This window comes from Trichogramma pretiosum, unplaced genomic scaffold (genome assembly GCF_000599845.2).
Source record: "Trichogramma pretiosum strain Unisexual culture from Peru unplaced genomic scaffold, Tpre_2.0 scaffold24, whole genome shotgun sequence".
In the NCBI taxonomy this organism is placed as follows: Eukaryota; Metazoa; Arthropoda; class Insecta; order Hymenoptera; family Trichogrammatidae; genus Trichogramma; species Trichogramma pretiosum.
In genome coordinates this window covers 1,011,912-1,027,812 of record NW_019641611.1, presented here as the reverse complement: position 1 = coordinate 1,027,812, position 15,901 = coordinate 1,011,912, and the positions used below count along the sequence as shown (strand labels likewise).

The 15,901-nt window shown below is 35.0% G+C and overlaps 6 protein-coding genes and 1 pseudogene across 6 annotated transcripts; 4 read left to right on the top strand and 3 right to left on the bottom strand.

Moving 5' to 3' along the window:
• The first annotated feature begins 49 nt into the window (after positions 1–49).
• LOC106648258 (signal recognition particle subunit SRP68) lies at positions 50–2,223 on the top strand. The gene is made up of 3 exons (XM_014365003.2): positions 50–234; positions 369–706; positions 777–2,223. The coding sequence occupies exons 1-3, from the start codon at positions 162–164 to the stop codon at positions 2,067–2,069; spliced, it is 1,704 nt and encodes a 567-aa protein (XP_014220489.1). The 5' UTR covers positions 50–161; the 3' UTR covers positions 2,070–2,223.
• Positions 2,224–2,365: 142 nt separating this feature from the next.
• LOC106648197 (uridine 5'-monophosphate synthase) lies at positions 2,366–4,263 on the top strand. The gene is made up of 2 exons (XM_014364891.2): positions 2,366–2,651; positions 2,742–4,263. Exons 1-2 carry the CDS (start codon positions 2,511–2,513, stop codon positions 4,017–4,019), a joined length of 1,419 nt encoding a protein of 472 aa, XP_014220377.1. The 5' UTR covers positions 2,366–2,510; the 3' UTR covers positions 4,020–4,263.
• On the bottom strand, positions 4,257–5,898 carry LOC106648199 (cytosolic Fe-S cluster assembly factor NUBP2 homolog). The gene is made up of 5 exons (XM_014364892.2): positions 5,637–5,898; positions 5,342–5,430; positions 5,036–5,257; positions 4,555–4,708; positions 4,257–4,477 (listed from the first exon to the last, which is right to left on the bottom strand). The coding sequence occupies exons 1-5, from the start codon at positions 5,745–5,747 to the stop codon at positions 4,271–4,273; spliced, it is 783 nt and encodes a 260-aa protein (XP_014220378.1). The 5' UTR covers positions 5,748–5,898; the 3' UTR covers positions 4,257–4,270.
• Positions 5,899–5,938: 40 nt separating this feature from the next.
• Positions 5,939–7,350, top strand: LOC106648200 (vacuolar-sorting protein SNF8). The gene is made up of 2 exons (XM_014364893.2): positions 5,939–6,131; positions 6,373–7,350. Exon 2 carries the CDS (start codon positions 6,404–6,406, stop codon positions 7,157–7,159), a length of 756 nt encoding a protein of 251 aa, XP_014220379.1. The 5' UTR covers positions 5,939–6,131; positions 6,373–6,403; the 3' UTR covers positions 7,160–7,350.
• Positions 7,351–7,676: 326 nt separating this feature from the next.
• On the top strand, positions 7,677–10,005 carry LOC106648240 (annotated as a pseudogene).
• Positions 10,001–12,414, bottom strand: LOC106648239 (spindle pole body component 110-like). The gene is made up of 5 exons (XM_014364967.2): positions 12,225–12,414; positions 12,067–12,145; positions 10,544–12,003; positions 10,356–10,466; positions 10,001–10,258 (listed from the first exon to the last, which is right to left on the bottom strand). The coding sequence occupies exons 1-5, from the start codon at positions 12,269–12,271 to the stop codon at positions 10,069–10,071; spliced, it is 1,887 nt and encodes a 628-aa protein (XP_014220453.1). The 5' UTR covers positions 12,272–12,414; the 3' UTR covers positions 10,001–10,068.
• Positions 12,415–12,618: 204 nt separating this feature from the next.
• On the bottom strand, positions 12,619–14,984 carry LOC106648314 (RIB43A-like with coiled-coils protein 2). Its single transcript, XM_014365084.2, has 7 exons — positions 14,534–14,984; positions 14,305–14,445; positions 14,060–14,223; positions 13,747–13,987; positions 13,440–13,667; positions 12,914–13,020; positions 12,619–12,802 (listed from the first exon to the last, which is right to left on the bottom strand). The coding sequence occupies exons 1-7, from the start codon at positions 14,657–14,659 to the stop codon at positions 12,661–12,663; spliced, it is 1,149 nt and encodes a 382-aa protein (XP_014220570.1). The 5' UTR covers positions 14,660–14,984; the 3' UTR covers positions 12,619–12,660.
• Between the last annotated feature and the right edge of the window lie 917 nt (positions 14,985–15,901).

Sequence of the window (15,901 nt, the reverse complement as noted above, 5' to 3'; positions counted from 1 at the left end):
GCAATGTCTAGCAGAAGATGAAACGTGTGAAAGCACGGCCGTGTATGTGTATGCGTGTTTACGTGGTGTGCAATAAAGCTCGCTGTTGACTTCTGTTCTTGTCGATTGTCATTGCCGGTGGTTGAGTTACGTCCTCAGCCGAAAATTAACGCGAGTGCACAATGGCACCGAAGGAGAGCAGTGATGTTGAACAGGAGCAGGAATTGTCTGTGCCAGAAACTTATTCCCTGGAAAGTAAGTTTTTTGGCAACTCTAACCTTACTTCCGATGTTGTGTTTTTCCATATGTTGTCATTATCTGAAAATTGCAATTTTATGACAATTGTCGAGTATTCAACCAATTATCAATGATCCTTCGTTCGGTTCTAGTTTTAAAAATAATCAGAGATGCACAACAACAACATGGTTTAAGGCATGGCGATTATCAGAGATATCGAGGATATTGCTCGCGACGTTTGAGACGTCTCCGAAAAGTTCTCAAAGTACCACAAGGTGATAGACGGCACTTCAAAAGACGCGATGTACTTCCTGCCATGGTCACGGATGACAAATTTCTGCAGATTCCCTTGACTTTGGCAGAAAGAGCTTGGGCTTATGCTATGCAACTCAGGCAAGAATCTAATACAGAGCCTCGAAAAAGGTTTCACTTGGTTTCCAGATTGAGGAAAGCTGGTAGTTATGCAAATGAATTGCATCAGCTCATTGAGGTATTCTTGCAACTATTACAAGATAATTTTTGTGATATTTTTCATTTTATGCATTTTACGTTTATTTTAGAGTATCAACTGCGATGCCAGAACTAAACTGGAAATTCAAGCATATGTAGCATATATTCAAGGATCTATAAATTTTGAGTTGCAAGAATGGGCTCCAGCCATGGAGAACTTCAAAAAAGCTCAAGTACTTTATGAAAATCTGGCTAAAGCTCTTCCAGAACATGAACAGCTTATATATAAACAAAGAGTAGATGAAATTACTCCCAATCTTAGGTACTGCGCATACAATATTGGTGACACAACTGCCATTGATGATCTCATGCAGATGCGTGGCAAATTGGGAGGAGAAATCTTGAATAATTTGGATACTCTGATACATCAAACCAGAGAAAAACAAGCTAGTACGGAAGAAATAACTTGGAGAGGTAAATCTTGTGGGAGTGCCCCACCTAAAGCTGCTGCCTTAATTATGGCAGATAAATCTTTAAATGGCACATTAGAAAAAGCAGATAGTAATCAAGCCAAGATTGATATACTGGAAGCACATTTGATAGATTGCAAAGATGCAATTGCTTTAGTTCGTGAAGAACTGAAGGGTGATTTGAAGAACAAAGATACTGATAAAGCTCCTCAGCAGTTACTCGCGTACCTGCAGTATATTCGACTTTCCCGCACACTTGAGCGGAATTTAATTTTGGTTAAAATAGCCGAAGATTCCGAAAAAACAAAATCACAGGATATCGTACGTCTGTACGAGGCTGCTTTGCACAATCTTGTCGAAATATCGCAATTACAAGATGATGAAGGATTTTTACTCGAACACGACGCAAAGACAAAAAGTTACAGAGCTTTCCGTTGTTTCTACATGGCCAAATCACTCGCCAATTTACATCGTTGGCGCGAGGCAATGGCTTTGTATCATAGATCTTTGCAACATGTTAAAGATGCAATGGAGCATAAGAGTTTATTGCCTGCTAATTTGAACGAAGACTTGGCTAAATTAGAATCTCTTATAGAAGGAGCTCAATGTGCAGCTCATGCATATAGTATTCTGGAAGAAGGCCAAGAAGAGGAATCATCCTCTAATAATAAACAAGTTAAAAGTAAAAAGGTACTATTGGAACGATTACATGAGTACCAAGAAGATCCAGCACTGTTGACCAAGCAACCGAACGTGTGTAAATTGCCGCCCCCGATGCAGAGCATCCCCTGCAAACCGTTATTCTTCGATTTGGCGTTCAATATGATTGATTTTCCAGATCTGTCTGATAAATTGAAGGAGCAAGATAAGAAAGGCGAAAAGACGGGCTTGGCCGGTTTGGTTAAAGGTCTCTGGGGATGGGGTAATAAATAAATAAGAATGCAGCACATTCTTCATCATCTAATGTATCATGTTAATAATGAATTATATATTGTACGTTTCTACGTTTTTCGGAAAATGTATCATTTATATACCATGATTGCAATTACTGAAATAAATTTTGCAATTTAATTTATAAGAATGTAAACATTGACTAATTTTTTTATTTATCTGTCAACAATTCACCCACACTATCGCAATAGCTTGCGCTTTTTTTTCAAACGCGAATAAATTCAAATTTTGCCGCTAGCAATTCAGTTGGCATTAGTGATGGACCATGATTTCATCGCGGGATCTCATTTCCAACTGGTTAAAAATCACGTGTGCACTGCACTTTGCACTGTGCACTTGAAAGTAATTTATCTCGCGAGATAAACTCGTAGTATCTACTGACTCAATACTTTTGTTTCCGTAAAAAATACCATAGATTCTAGAATGGATGCTCAATTAAGGAAATTGGCTGTGAAACTTCACCATATTGGTGCTATCAAGTATGGTAATTTTACTACAAAAGTTGGCCTCCAAACTCCAATTTACATCGACCTAAGAGTTATCATTTCCGATCCCGATTTATTGGTAAGTTTTTTGTATTTTTTACGCGAATTACATCAAATTTTTTGGGTCTCAATTTTTTAAAACCATTCTAACCAAATTAAAATAATGCAGGAAGAACTTTCACTAGCACTTTGGAGCCTTAGTGATGAAGAAGACAAACATCATCATGTATGTGGTGTACCCTATACTGCTCTACCATTAGCGACGACCATTTCATTAAAATCCCGTGTACCAATGTTAATAAGGAGAAAAGAAGCAAAATCATATGGAACAAAAAAAATGATTGAAGGTCTTTATGAAAAAGGAGATACTGCTGTTATTATAGAAGACATAATTACAAGTGGTTCAAGTATCATTGAAACCGTTAAAGATTTAAAAAAAGAAGGTCTCAATGTGAATAAAGCTTTTGTGATTGTAAACAGAGAACAAGGAGGTAAAAAAAATCTTGAAGATGCTGGAATCACAGTGAAATATTTGTTCACAATGACACAACTAGTTGATTACTTGTATCAAGAAGGAATATTTACGCAACAATGTGTAGATGAAGTAAAGGAATACATAAAAAATTCTCAAATACCAATGAAAGTAAAAGTTGAGAATGAAAGGTTGATTCAGAGTTTTTCAACCAGAGCCAAAGCAAGTAAAAACCAATCTGCAATTAAATTGTTTAAACTAATGGAACAAAAACAAACAACATTATGTTTGGCTGCTGACTTTGTAAAATCTCAAGAAATTTTAGATATTGCACAATTAGCTGGTCCTCATATTGCAGTATTGAAAGTACATATTGATATTGTAGAGGATTACAACAAAGACCTTATTCAGAATCTCAAAAACTTGGCTAAGACTCATAACTTTATGATCATGGAAGACAGAAAATTTGCAGATATTGGTCAAGTAGTATCTCAGCAATTTAGAAATGGTATTTATTCAATTGCAGAATGGGCTGATTTAATTACAGTTCACCCAGTACCTGGTAAAGGAATAATCCAAGGCATTGGCAAGGGTCTTGATGAATGTTCCGAAGATAAAGGAATATTTATTGTAGCTGAGATGTCATCTGCTGGTGCTTTAACTACAGGAGAATATGTTGAAAAAGCAGTAAAAGAAGTTGCAGACTCTGAAATGGTGACTGGATTTGTTTGCCAAACAAATATTTTCAAAGATCCAGGACTCATTCAACTAACTCCTGGTGTTAAATTAGTAGAATCAGCTGATGATTTAGGACAACAGTACAATACTCCCAATGCTGTTGTTGATAAAGGAGCTGATTTAATTGTTGTTGGTAGAGGAATTACTCAAGCCAAAGACCAATTATCGGCTGTCATAGAATACAAAAAAGTTCTCTGGGAAGCCTATAAAAAACGAGTTGTTGAAAATACAGAATAATATTTTACACTATTAACAAATATATGTGAAGCAGGCATTCATTGATATTTTGAATAGTAAAATTCAAAATTAAAATATATTTTTCTGTTGGTATAGATAAATATTTGATTAATGTAACCCTTTTTTACTTTGTACAAATGTTATAAATACATTTTATTCAAATATTTTTGTACATGAAGTTATATTAACAGTGCAATTGTGTAAAGAACTTAACATATTAAATAAAATATCATACAAAAAATTACTCATTGCTAAGCCTCTTTACTCTTAGTAATTTGTTCTAATAGTTGCATAAAAGCTTTTGCTCCTGGACTGTCTGGAAAATTTTTCATAATACTTTGGCTTTTATCTGCAAATTTTCCAATAGTTGGATCAATTGGAATTTTTGTTAGGAAAGGTACTTTAGTGATTTCCGACAAGGAGATTCCACCATCCGAAGAGAATATATTTGTACATTCCTTAAATCAATATTCAGTAAAATAATTTTAAATATCATTACTCAGAAAATAAATTAAAAATTTTGGTTAATACTTACATAACATGTTGGACAAACAAAACCACTCATATTTTCAACAATACCAACTATTGGGATACCAGTTTTTTTACAAAATGTAATTTCTTTGATAACATCATCAATGGCAACAGCTTGGGGTGTTGTAACAATTATGGCTCCATCACATTTCACAGTTCTTAAAGAATTAAAGAAAAAGATATATAGTAACAGTTTATGTGCAAAAAAGTCAATATTTATTGTTTGCTCTTGGTACACTTTTAATGACTATGTTAATTTTTGCTAAAGCGATATCACATGTCTCTCTGTTGTTATCTCATATATTTATAAACTCAATTAGTTTGCACGTGATTATACTTTTGAAATTGTCAATAGATTAATGTCACATGATTAGTGTATAAAAACTAAATATTTTCATTGTAAAAAGGTAAGGAGAGATTTTGTGTTCTTCCTTTTATTTAATCAAATTTCAGTAACCAAAGTGTAGCTGAAGTAATCTACTTACTGCAAATTCTCCATTACTGTTATGTGTTCGTCTGAGGTTCCAGGAGGTGTATCAATAATTAGATAATCGATGTCTTGCCATGCCACATCAGTTAAAAACTGTCTAATCATACTTGTTTTCTTAGGACCTCTCCAAACTACGCTATCATTTCTGTTCTTTAATAAAAATCCTATTGACATGACAGCTAGTTTTTGATCATTGTCTGTATAAACTGGAACCCATCTGTAAACCAAAACGATTGCCATTAGAAATATATTCACTAATACTGTCAATTCAATTTTATAAAATAAGTTAATATTTTTGTACCCTTCATCTGATTGATGAACATCTTTATCTTCCAAGTTTAGCAAGTATGGAATACTTGGGCCACATAAATCAATATCTAATAAACCAACCTATGAAAATTAATTAATAAATGTATCAACGTAAAATTTTTTGGTTTATATAAATAATACACTCTTTTTTTCTTTAAATGCAGTCTGAAATTCCGAGTATAGAAAATCTAAACTGCACAATATGTAATAGACAATAACAGGAAATTGCAATAATATAGTAACCTGATACATGATTTGGAAATTATTATTAATTTTAGTAGACTTACCCTAAAACCGGCTTCTTTGAGTGCGAGGGCCAGTTGAGAACTGACAGTGGATTTGCCCACGCCACCCTTGCCGGAGAGTACCAAATAAATGTGCTTTACACCGTCGAGCATTTTGGACGTTAGTTATATGAATTGTCAATCGTTGCAAATTTGCAGACTGATATTTTACCAGTTCGCATGCGTACGGTACAGTTTTGCACTAATTTCGTATTCGTTTCTTATGTCGATATCGTTCAGCGACTACGATTTCGACAGCACAATATATAATAAGCTCATGCGAGTTGTCAAGTCACTTTGCCGTCACTCAGTGAACAGCTGACGTACCGACACTCTCTCACACTTACATATATACGCAAACTGGTAGCTCAAAGCATCGTAAAAGATGTGCATGTACGGGAAAATACTTTTGCGACTTATTTTGATCGCTTGCTGTTACTAAATAACTACTTGTCTCGATTATGTTTTACTCATTTTAGAAATCATCTCTTATCTTAGGTAAGTCTATTTCGATAAGATTGTTTCTCTAACGTTTCATAAGCTTGCAGAGGTTATTATAGAATTTGTTTACATTATATTCAGCTTATAGTTCAGCTTTTATAAATTAAAAAACACTTAAATTATTCATTTTAAAAATTTAAAAGCCTTTTTTGAAAGAAGTATGAAATAATTTTTTTTAAAAATCTCAGTTTGTAATGGTATGAATTAAATTTTAATTGAATGTCTTACTTTATTTTAGATAAAAAAGCTGCCAAAAAAACTTATAAAAAATGAGGAGAAGAGCAGGAGTGGGTGCCATTCAAAAACAAAAATATGAACAAGAACGGTACAAAGACAAAGGGACAGAAATTCAAGAAAATCAATTTGAGCAGATGACTAAGCAGTTGGAAGTGTTCCGCATAAATTTGGAAGAATTTGCATTAAAGCACAAAAGTGAAATAAAGAAGAACGCACAATTCAGAAAACAATTTACAGAAATGTGTGCATCCATAGGGGTAGATCCTTTAGCTTCTGGAAAAGGTTTTTGGTCAGTTTTAGGTATTGGAGATTTTTACTACGAATTAGCAGTTCAAATTGTTGAAGTGTGCCTTGCTACAAATTACAAAAATGGCGGTTTAATATCACTTGATGAACTAAGAGATAGATTAGTTCAGGCAAGAGGAAGCAGAAAAGAACATCAAGAAATAACTAATGAAGATCTATTAGCTTCTGCCAAGAAACTCAAAATTCTAGGAAATGGATTTACCATTGTACCCATAAGCAAAGGTAAATATTTGGTGCAGTCTGTTCCTGGAGAATTGAGCATGGATCATACAGCTGTTTTGCAACAAACAAGTAATAATGGAAATGCATTCATTTCTAAATCGCTATTACAAAAGGAATTAAAATGGGAACCAGAACGTGCTGTAAAAGCACTGGATCATATGGTCAAAGAGGGTTTGGCATGGATTGATGAACAAGGAGGAGAAGAACCTCTTTATTGGTTTCCTAGTTTGTTTACTGCTTGTATTGCTTCAAAAACATAACATTAAATTTTATCTTTTTTTATTTTATTATCTTGTGAAAAATTTTATATATATATTTTTCTAAATAATTTATATCAGCTTGTTCTATAGTGTATAATTTGATCAAATAATGGTAGATATTTAACACTTAAAAAATGTTTTAAAATGTATATAAGCATTATTAAATAAATTATCGTTTGCAAAAAACTTAATTGCATCTTAAAATTGTCATTTAAATCTATTCATTACAGGGAAAATATTTTGATAAAACATTACAATAATTTTAGGTATCCCTTTGTGAATTCGAAAAAAAAAATTTTATTAAAAATGTATTTAGTAGTCTATATTAATATTTGGAACATTAAAAACAAGCGAAACTACTTTGTGTTAATCTTTTTTTTTGACGGTACCGATTGAAATAGAAAGTTTAAATGTCGCGCAAAAATCGATTTCGTATAGGTATGTGCTGATCATTTAGAAACAGGTCTTCCCCCTCTTGCAAATTTAAAAGAGAGAGTCTGCTAAATCACCGTTTCTTAGGCCTAATCTTGAAAAAATACACATGGTGCTCGAACAGTTCACGGAACAGCAACGTTAAGAGTCAGCGCGAATACTTTGGGTTTGCACTGATAAACCAATAAAATAACTAAGAAAGTAAAATACGCTCGAAAAGGTTGGTCGTCAATTGTCGAGTTTCGTTTGTACTAAAGATTACGATTAAACTGCAAATAACAAAATGAAGCTGGATTTGAAAGAAATAGCGGCGAAACTGTACGATATTGGAGCTATAAAAAATGGTAGTTTTACAACGAAAGCTGGTCACAATACTTCGGTTTACATAGATCTAAGATCTATGATATCTTATCCAGAATTATTGGTGAGCAACTCTTGAATGTTATTATTATTATCAATATTATTGAAACACAATAAGAATGAATATAGCTTATAAATTACCAATATCTGTGGTGATTTTTCACGTCACGATTTCTACTGAAATAAATATTCATAAAACAGCATTATTAAAAAAAAACCAAAAGTGAAAAACCAAGCAATATTTGCCTTTTTTTGATAAGCCGATTTATTATCAGATACTTAATATGAAATATGGGAATTTAATCTGATTTTTAAAGAAATTTTTATCATATTATTACTTAATACATGGGTAGCTACTTTTAATTAATCCTTTATGTAATTGACAAAATCTGAATAACAAGTCAATCAATTGATTGATGTAAAATTATGAAAATCGATCTGGTCATATGGCTTTTGAATTGAAAAGGTCTTATAGAAACAGTTCGCAAAAAAATAATATTTTCTAGTACTTGAATTAAATGACAATTTAAAGAAATAATAATTTTACAGTCCAATGTATCGAAGATGCTTTGGGGACTTGCCGATAGTCAAGAGTTCGTACAGGTCGTTGGTGTACCCTACACTGCATTGCCAATCGCTACAGTAATATCCACACACTATAACGTGCCCATGCTGATCAGAAGAAAAGAAACCAAGTCATACGGCACCAAAAAAATGATCGAAGGGGTTTACAAAAAAGGAGACGCGCCAATTCTCGTAGACGATATTTTAATGAGCGGTTCTAGTATCTTTGAAACGGTCGAAGATTTGAAAAAAGAAGGTCTCAATGTCACTACAGCCCTAGTCGTAGTTGACCGTGAGCAAGGAGCCAAAGAAGCTCTGGAATTGTTGGGCATCAAATGCAAAAGTCTCTTTACTATTACGAGCCTGTTTAATTTATTACATGAAGCTGGACGGCTTGATAGAGAAACGGTAGATAATGCTATAAGTTCCGTTTTGAGCGTTTCAGTCCCCTGAATTTCAAGCAATCGGTTAATTTACGTTTAACTCAGACTTTTGCGACTCGATCAGAAGCTTGTAAAAATCGAGTAGCTGCAAAATTGTTCAATCTCATGGAACAAAAACAAACAACATTGTGTTTGGCAGCCGATTTCATAAAATCTCAGGAAATTCTAGATATCGCGCAATTAGCTGGCCCTCACATTGCCGTCTTGAAACTACACGTAGATTCCTTAGTGGATTTCAATAAAGATTTCGTACAAAATTTGACAAACTTGGCTGAGACCCATAATTTTATGATTATGGAGGACAGAAAATTTGGCGATAGTGGCTACATTGTTGCTCGACAATACAGCAGTGGTATTTACTCTATAGCAGAATGGGCTGATTTAGTTACTGTACATGCTGTTCCTGGAAAATCAATAATTACCAGCATTAAAAGAGGCCTTGAGAGTTGCTCTAAGGATAGAGGAATATTTGTTGTAGCTCAGATGACATGTTTTGGATCTTTAACATCTGCAGATTACATTGAAAAGGCAGTGACAGAAGTTGCAGACTCCGAGTTAGTGGCTGGAGTTATGTGTCAAAACAATTGTATTGAAAGTCCCGGACTTATTCAGCTTACTTCTGGTGTCAAACTTGTAGATAAAGCTGATGATTTGGAAAAACCATATAAAACTCCAAATGATATTGTTAGTGAAGGAGCAGATTTAGTAGTTGTAGGCAGAGAAATCATTTGGTCTGAAGATCAGTTATCTACGATTTTAAAGCACAAAAAAGCTTTATGGGAAGCTTATGAGCATAGAGTTAATTACTGACCGCCAAATATATATGAATGTGACATATTTACTTAATATAAAAAGTATACTTCTTTGTATCTTTTATTAATGCTAAAAACACATTAGATTAATAGTTTTTACACAAATGACATTTAACTTTTTATTATCATTATAATCAAAATATTGAAACTGGAGTTATGTAAAAAGTAGAAAACTATTTATTTTTTGACTGTACAATATTAAAATAATAAAAAAAGACACAATATTTACCTAACAAACACTTTTGACTAGAAGTTAGTGAATTTTATTTACTTCAGGTTTATTTACATTTGCCTGTTGTCAACTTGATTCAATATTCTGCTCATAATTCTGAATGAAGTGTGTATTACATCGAGCCATAAGTTGCTGATAGAATAATAATTCTCTAGACAAGTCTTCATTACGTTTTTGTAAATCACTTATTTTATTTTTAAGCTCTTGTGTCTTTTTTTGAAATTTTGAAGTAATCAAATTAGCCTCTTCTTTCCACCTAAAATATTAGAAAGAAATATAGAAAATAAGAAAAAATGCATAAAAATTGAAATGAATAGGAAATTGATAAAAATATGGCTTCAATTATAACTTACTTGTTGCTGAGTTTTTGATGTGTTTCAACATGTTGTGTTAGCTTCTTGGTCTTCTTTTCAAATTTTTCTTGTAATGCTAAAATGTTTGAGATAGAATCAAAATTCATTGACCTGTAGATAGATAAATTCAGTCAAGTTTAGAATCAGTTCATATTATTCTGAGCACAAAAAGTTTTTAATTTTCTTACGTTTGTTGTCCAATGTGATTAACGTCATGAACATTTGGTAGTGTTTTTGAGAAAAATTCGTTAGGGTTTACTTTGGTAATTTTGTTCTGCATATCACGAACTTTATTTTCCAAAATTAATTTTTCACCATTCCTTTTCTGAATTTCTTTTTCCAAAGATGTTTCTAGTTCATGAATGTTAGAGACTAAACTTTCTTTATCCATGAGTGCTCTGGTCAATTGTCTTTCAAAATTGGAACATTTTTCCAAAATTTCTCTAGTTCGATTATCAGCTTCTCTTACACGATCTTCTACATCACGAGAGTTCTGGAATTGTACTCGTCTCAACTTTTCAGTTGTATTCAGTAATTTGTCCTGCAATTGACTAATTTGATTTTCTAAATATGAAATTCTATCATCATATTGAGTATTGTGAGTATCTTTAACATTCGAGAACATATCATTTCTCTGTGAATTAGACATTTTTTGACCATATTTTTCATGATCATCACTAGAACATCGCCTTACTTTCTCAAGTTCACTTCCCATTAATTGATTTTCACGCTGCAACCCATCCAACAAAATTAATTTTTCTTTTAATTCAGATTTTAATTCCTTAATTTCTAGTAAATACTTTTTTACATTTCTATGATACATTTCTTTGAGTTTGAAAATTTCATGCTCTAATCTAACAGCATAATCTTCAGATAATTTTGACAATAGTATTTGAAGTTGGTTTTTTTCTTCTACTACCATTGCTTCTCTTTTCAAAATATCTTCTTTCTCTTTGGTTATAGCTTCAACCAATTCAACAGCTTCTGAGACCTTTTTCTGAGCTGCTTCATCTTTGGAATTCAAAGAATTTATGAGTTGTTGAGCATTTTGCAATTTTGTTTCTAACACAGTGTTGCTTTTTTGCAATGCTTCAATTTGTTCACAAGATTGCTTAAGATTATTTTGTAAATGGCTCTCAGTACTTTGGTATTCCTTTTCTTTTTGAATAAATTGTTGTTGTAGAGTATTTAGTTGCTGCGCAATATCATTTTTTTCTTTTGATAAAATATCAATTTCATCTTTACTTTTAGCCCATTGTGCTTGCTGTTCAAAGAAATTTTCTTTACCAGCTATCAATTTAGATTCTAAAACGTTGATAGCCTCTGAATAGCTTTCTTTGAGACTATTAATGTGGTGCTGATAAAACATTGCATTTTTATCCATTTTGTGTACACTTTTTAGCTCTTCCTCCAAAATATCAATGGATTTTAACGCCATTTGCCACAGCTGATAGACAGAATCTTTTTCCATCTGCAAAACTGTTATTCTCTTCTCAAGATTCATCAACATTTCTCTACTTCTATCATCGCTATGCAGATAATTATCTTGACGATTATAGTCTGCTGAAGAGCGTTGAAGGGAATCACCATCATTGTGGTTCCTTTGTCTGAGTGCTTCTACTTCCACATATAGTTTGCTCTGTTCAAGCTGAAATAAAACGTACAGATAAATAGCAAGCTGATATTAAAAAGTCCTCCTTCCAATAATTACCTTGCAGTTGATCAAATCTTCTTTCAGACTTGACACGACGATTTCGTATTCATTAGAGATAGAGTTGTCATCTTTTAAACTGCTTTAAAGAAAACAACATATTGATTATAATAAAGGCGAGCAGATTAATAATTATAACCTAGTGCATGAGTTCTCACTTGTGTCGAATCCTGTCAAGTTCCCTCTCGACGTGTTCATTACTCATTGTGTATTTTTATAAAATTCGTAAACACTGTACAACAATTGAAGAAAGATCAATGCGCATGGTGGGTAAGTAATTTTTCATCCGTGCCGATAATCATGATTAGATGGGCTTAAAAAAACACAAAAGAGCAGTGACAATCTGTCATCACAAACGCTGTTGTCAAGGTGCATGTTTGTTTTGATTCAATCTCGTGGCGTCGTCTCCCGCGAACTTTCGATTTGAATTGCGCGAACGGAGTTATGTCACGTGATCGAAGTGCTCTCGTCTGCTAAAGTATTGGCGCGAAATTTGGACAAGTGAATAAAATAATTTTGAAAACATTTTCTTGGACATGGGCATTTTTTTATTGAATTTTTTAAATAAATTTGATAAGAAATGAGACAGTAGCTTCATCGAGTGCTTGTATTGAATTGAGCATAGAAATCCGGGGTGAGTTTGTCCTTGTATACGTGACGATTGAGATACTCTTGTTTGGATTTCTGCTCCTGGGCCAGTTTCAAATTTTCCTCGGCGATTTTTTTGTTCAGTTCGCTAAAAATCATTGCAGGTTAAATTTTCCGCGTGAAAGCAAGTGCGTAAAAGAAGATGAAAAGAAAAAAGAAAGGAAAAAAAAACGAAGAAGAAGAAAAGATAAAGAATTACGCTCGTTTGCGATCCAAGTCGCGCTGATACGATTCGGCCGTCCTCGCGTTGCTGTTCATCAATCGATTCCATTCTTCGTTTTTGACGTTTTCTTCTTGCCTCATGAGCTTGAAAAACAAGGGAATAAAACAGTGACTCGGATGCGGGTTATATCAGTTCTCGCGCGCATTGATTTATACATTATTATGTTGCGTATAAGTACGTAAGTAACGCGTGGTGCTATATAAGAGCTGCGGATGCGATTCGTCGAATCGGTTCAACGCCGTGCACGCGTGTGTGTGTGCGTTTATATTATATATGTAAATATTCCATGGAACCTTGACCGCATGAGAAATTTTTCCATCGAGTGCGTGTGTAAATTACATGTACATATATACGCGAACGAGAGGCAAAGGCAGAGAGAGAGGAAAGAGAGGCATCGCAGGCCGCTGCTGCGAAAAGGGAGAGTAAGTGTGTATGTGTGCGCGCGAAGCAACGAAGCGTTACGCGAGTAAGTGTGCGCCTGTGTATGTTTGTGTATAAAAACCTGTATCTGCTGCATCTGTCGAGCCTGCTCGTCTCGGAAGACTTTGATTTCGGCGGCGCTCATACCTTTGTAGCGGCTGGCTATGGGCTTACCGGGGCCTCGGGTGCTGATCGCCTGCTCCGGAGCCTCGGTAAGGAAGTCGCCGGTCACGTGGTTGTAGATCTCGGCGCGGGCGTCCTCCAAGTCCTGCGCGGCTCTGCATCGTTTGCGCGCCTCCTGCTCGTCGGCCTGTCGTTGCGAGTAGACTCGGATTCTTCACTGTCCTTTTTTGTCGTTATTTTTTTTTATCGAGCCAAAGTATACGAACCAGAGCTTTGTTGAAACTAGCCGTGGCTTGGCTGAGTCTGCGGCGACACTCGCGCTCCATGTGGTCGAGCTCGAGGGCTCGTCGGTCACGAGCCAGGGTGACCTCCTGGTAGGATCGCTCGGCCTCTTGCATCTCGTGCTCGGCCAATCTGCGCTCGCGCACTTGCTGAACGATCCAACTTTGCATTTGCTCTTTCTGCTCGCGACGACGATTCTCCAGATTCGTATCTTCGCCCTCGAATCTGAGACGACAAGTTCAATCTATTACTACTGAAATACACTCGATACACGAGCTAGAATAAAATAACGAGTACTTTTGAGCCGAAGCTAGGCCGAGATTGTCATCGTTGTCGGGATGCCGTGGGGGTTTTGACCTCTTCAACAAGTTCGGGTCGTAGAGATCGAAATCTCGACGCAACTGGGGCTTCTGGTACTCCTGGCGAAACGCGTTGATCTCCTTGTTGAGTTTTCGCCTCTCCTGCAACAAAACGAGATTCGAGGCATTTCGAGAATCGGCCGTAAAACTAATTTGTCAGGTTTTGTCGAACGGGACCCATACCTCGTCTTGCTGCCTCTGAAGCAGAATGGCTAGTTGGCTGTTGCGAACGAGAGCCTGGTCCAAACGACATTCTTGCTCCTTTTCAAGGTCCTGCAGTCGTTTTCTCTCTTCGACTTGCTTATCGAGAAACTCCTTGTCTACCTACGAATCGATTCTTTAGCCAATGCTGCTTTTTTCCACCTTCTTTTTCGATAAGGACGATAAGCGATGCCCCTGAGTTTTTACTTACTCCAATTTTCCGAATCCTCGGATTGAAGATTCGCTTCTTACGAGCCTCCTCGATCTGTCTGCGATGCTCGATCGCCGCAGCAACCTTCAGATCTTGCTGGACCGCTCGTTTTTGAAAATCCAGCATTTTTCGCGATCTCGTTCGTGCCGGTCTGCTGCATTCGAGAGCGAATGTAAATAAACAAGATATTAGCGCGTTGCGAAAATTTTTAGCCGCTTCGATTGCACATAACCCTCGACGTGTAACAAACGTTGATGTCAAACAGCCCCTGGGGCAAGTCGCAATTTGTTGCCATGGATCGTTTGGACTAATAGGCGCTGCGCCATGGGCGTGGGGGCTAATTGCTAATCGCTCTCTTCCCAATTTTCACCCTCCCAATATTGCCATTAAGCGCATTAAAATAATAAAAATTCATTCCATTAGCATCATAAAAATATTAATGTCAATAATATAGTAGTTACATAAAAATACAACAAACTGTCTTTTTCAATTATTATTAAATCAGAAATTGATATGTATTAAATTTAAATTTGATAAGAGGTAATTGGAAATTAAGAAAGAATCAAGCATATGCTATCTCAGATAATGGGGTTTTTACTGGTATATGACCTTATCCCTGTTACTGTTAATCTTTTTCTTACGGACGATAATAATTTTTCTTTTAATTATAAGAACAAGTTGAAACTTGTTTTAAACGTATAGGTAAGTAAGTGCCAGGAAAATCCAAATTTTTCAATTTTCTTTTGATTTTTAAAAATCAATACAAAAAATTTTCAGAATTTTGGGGTTTGCGCGTCATTACGAATAGTCCCAGTAGCTTTAATGAAGCTACAAAGTCATCATTTTTATTTTAAGATCTTACAATGTTATTGAAAATCGATGAGTCTTTAATGATTATTTTTAAATGGGTTCGAAAAATATTGTTCTATTTCTTGAGAACGTTGAACTTTCAAGAACAAGAGTTAATTTTGTATTTTTGTTTTTCGACATTCGATGTGCATCCAAGTCCCATCTTACTACACTGAGCTTGAAAATCTATCGATGCAAGATTTGAATCTTAACTAAACACATTTTTTGATTTTGCATGCGAATTCTGAACCTAAATTGATAAATCCCGAAGGTCTGATTAATCAATTCAATGTACGATAAAAAGTGCTGAATATTTTATTCGATCTTTCCTTTTCTTTTTTCTTATCTATGTTTCTGGTGACTTTAAAGAGTCCTGGATCTAGTTGACGCTGCAGTCAGCGTCGTCACTAAACTGATCGATAAGATTGGCGAAGACTTGTGCAATAAAATAATTGTTGCATTCGGTCGTACCTTAGAAAAAAAATGTGTTCAGAGATCATTCTGATCGGATCGCAATCA

Coding starts and splice junctions, on each gene's coding strand:
- LOC106648258 (XM_014365003.2), top strand. CDS start 162: ATGGCACCGAAGGAGAGCAGTGATGTTGAACAGGAGCAGGAATTGTCT. Junction 235..368: donor AGAAACTTATTCCCTGGAAA/GTAAGTTTTTTG, acceptor GTTCGGTTCTAG/TTTTAAAAATAATCAGAGAT. Junction 707..776: donor AATTGCATCAGCTCATTGAG/GTATTCTTGCAA, acceptor CGTTTATTTTAG/AGTATCAACTGCGATGCCAG.
- LOC106648197 (XM_014364891.2), top strand. CDS start 2,511: ATGGATGCTCAATTAAGGAAATTGGCTGTGAAACTTCACCATATTGGT. Junction 2,652..2,741: donor TTTCCGATCCCGATTTATTG/GTAAGTTTTTTG, acceptor AAAATAATGCAG/GAAGAACTTTCACTAGCACT.
- LOC106648199 (XM_014364892.2), bottom strand. CDS start 5,747: ATGCTCGACGGTGTAAAGCACATTTATTTGGTACTCTCCGGCAAGGGT. Junction 5,431..5,636: donor TCAAAGAAGCCGGTTTTAGG/GTAAGTCTACTA, acceptor TAATTTTCATAG/GTTGGTTTATTAGATATTGA. Junction 4,478..4,554: donor TTGTTTGTCCAACATGTTAT/GTAAGTATTAAC, acceptor TATTGATTTAAG/GAATGTACAAATATATTCTC.
- LOC106648200 (XM_014364893.2), top strand. CDS start 6,404: ATGAGGAGAAGAGCAGGAGTGGGTGCCATTCAAAAACAAAAATATGAA.
- LOC106648239 (XM_014364967.2), bottom strand. CDS start 12,271: ATGAGTAATGAACACGTCGAGAGGGAACTTGACAGGATTCGACACAA. Junction 12,004..12,066: donor AAGATTTGATCAACTGCAAG/GTAATTATTGGA, acceptor GTTTTATTTCAG/CTTGAACAGAGCAAACTATA. Junction 10,259..10,355: donor CATCAAAAACTCAGCAACAA/GTAAGTTATAAT, acceptor CTAATATTTTAG/GTGGAAAGAAGAGGCTAATT.
- LOC106648314 (XM_014365084.2), bottom strand. CDS start 14,659: ATGCTGGATTTTCAAAAACGAGCGGTCCAGCAAGATCTGAAGGTTGCT. Junction 13,988..14,059: donor GGCCTAGCTTCGGCTCAAAA/GTACTCGTTATT, acceptor TTGTCGTCTCAG/ATTCGAGGGCGAAGATACGA. Junction 12,803..12,913: donor GACTTGGATCGCAAACGAGC/GTAATTCTTTAT, acceptor AATGATTTTTAG/CGAACTGAACAAAAAAATCG.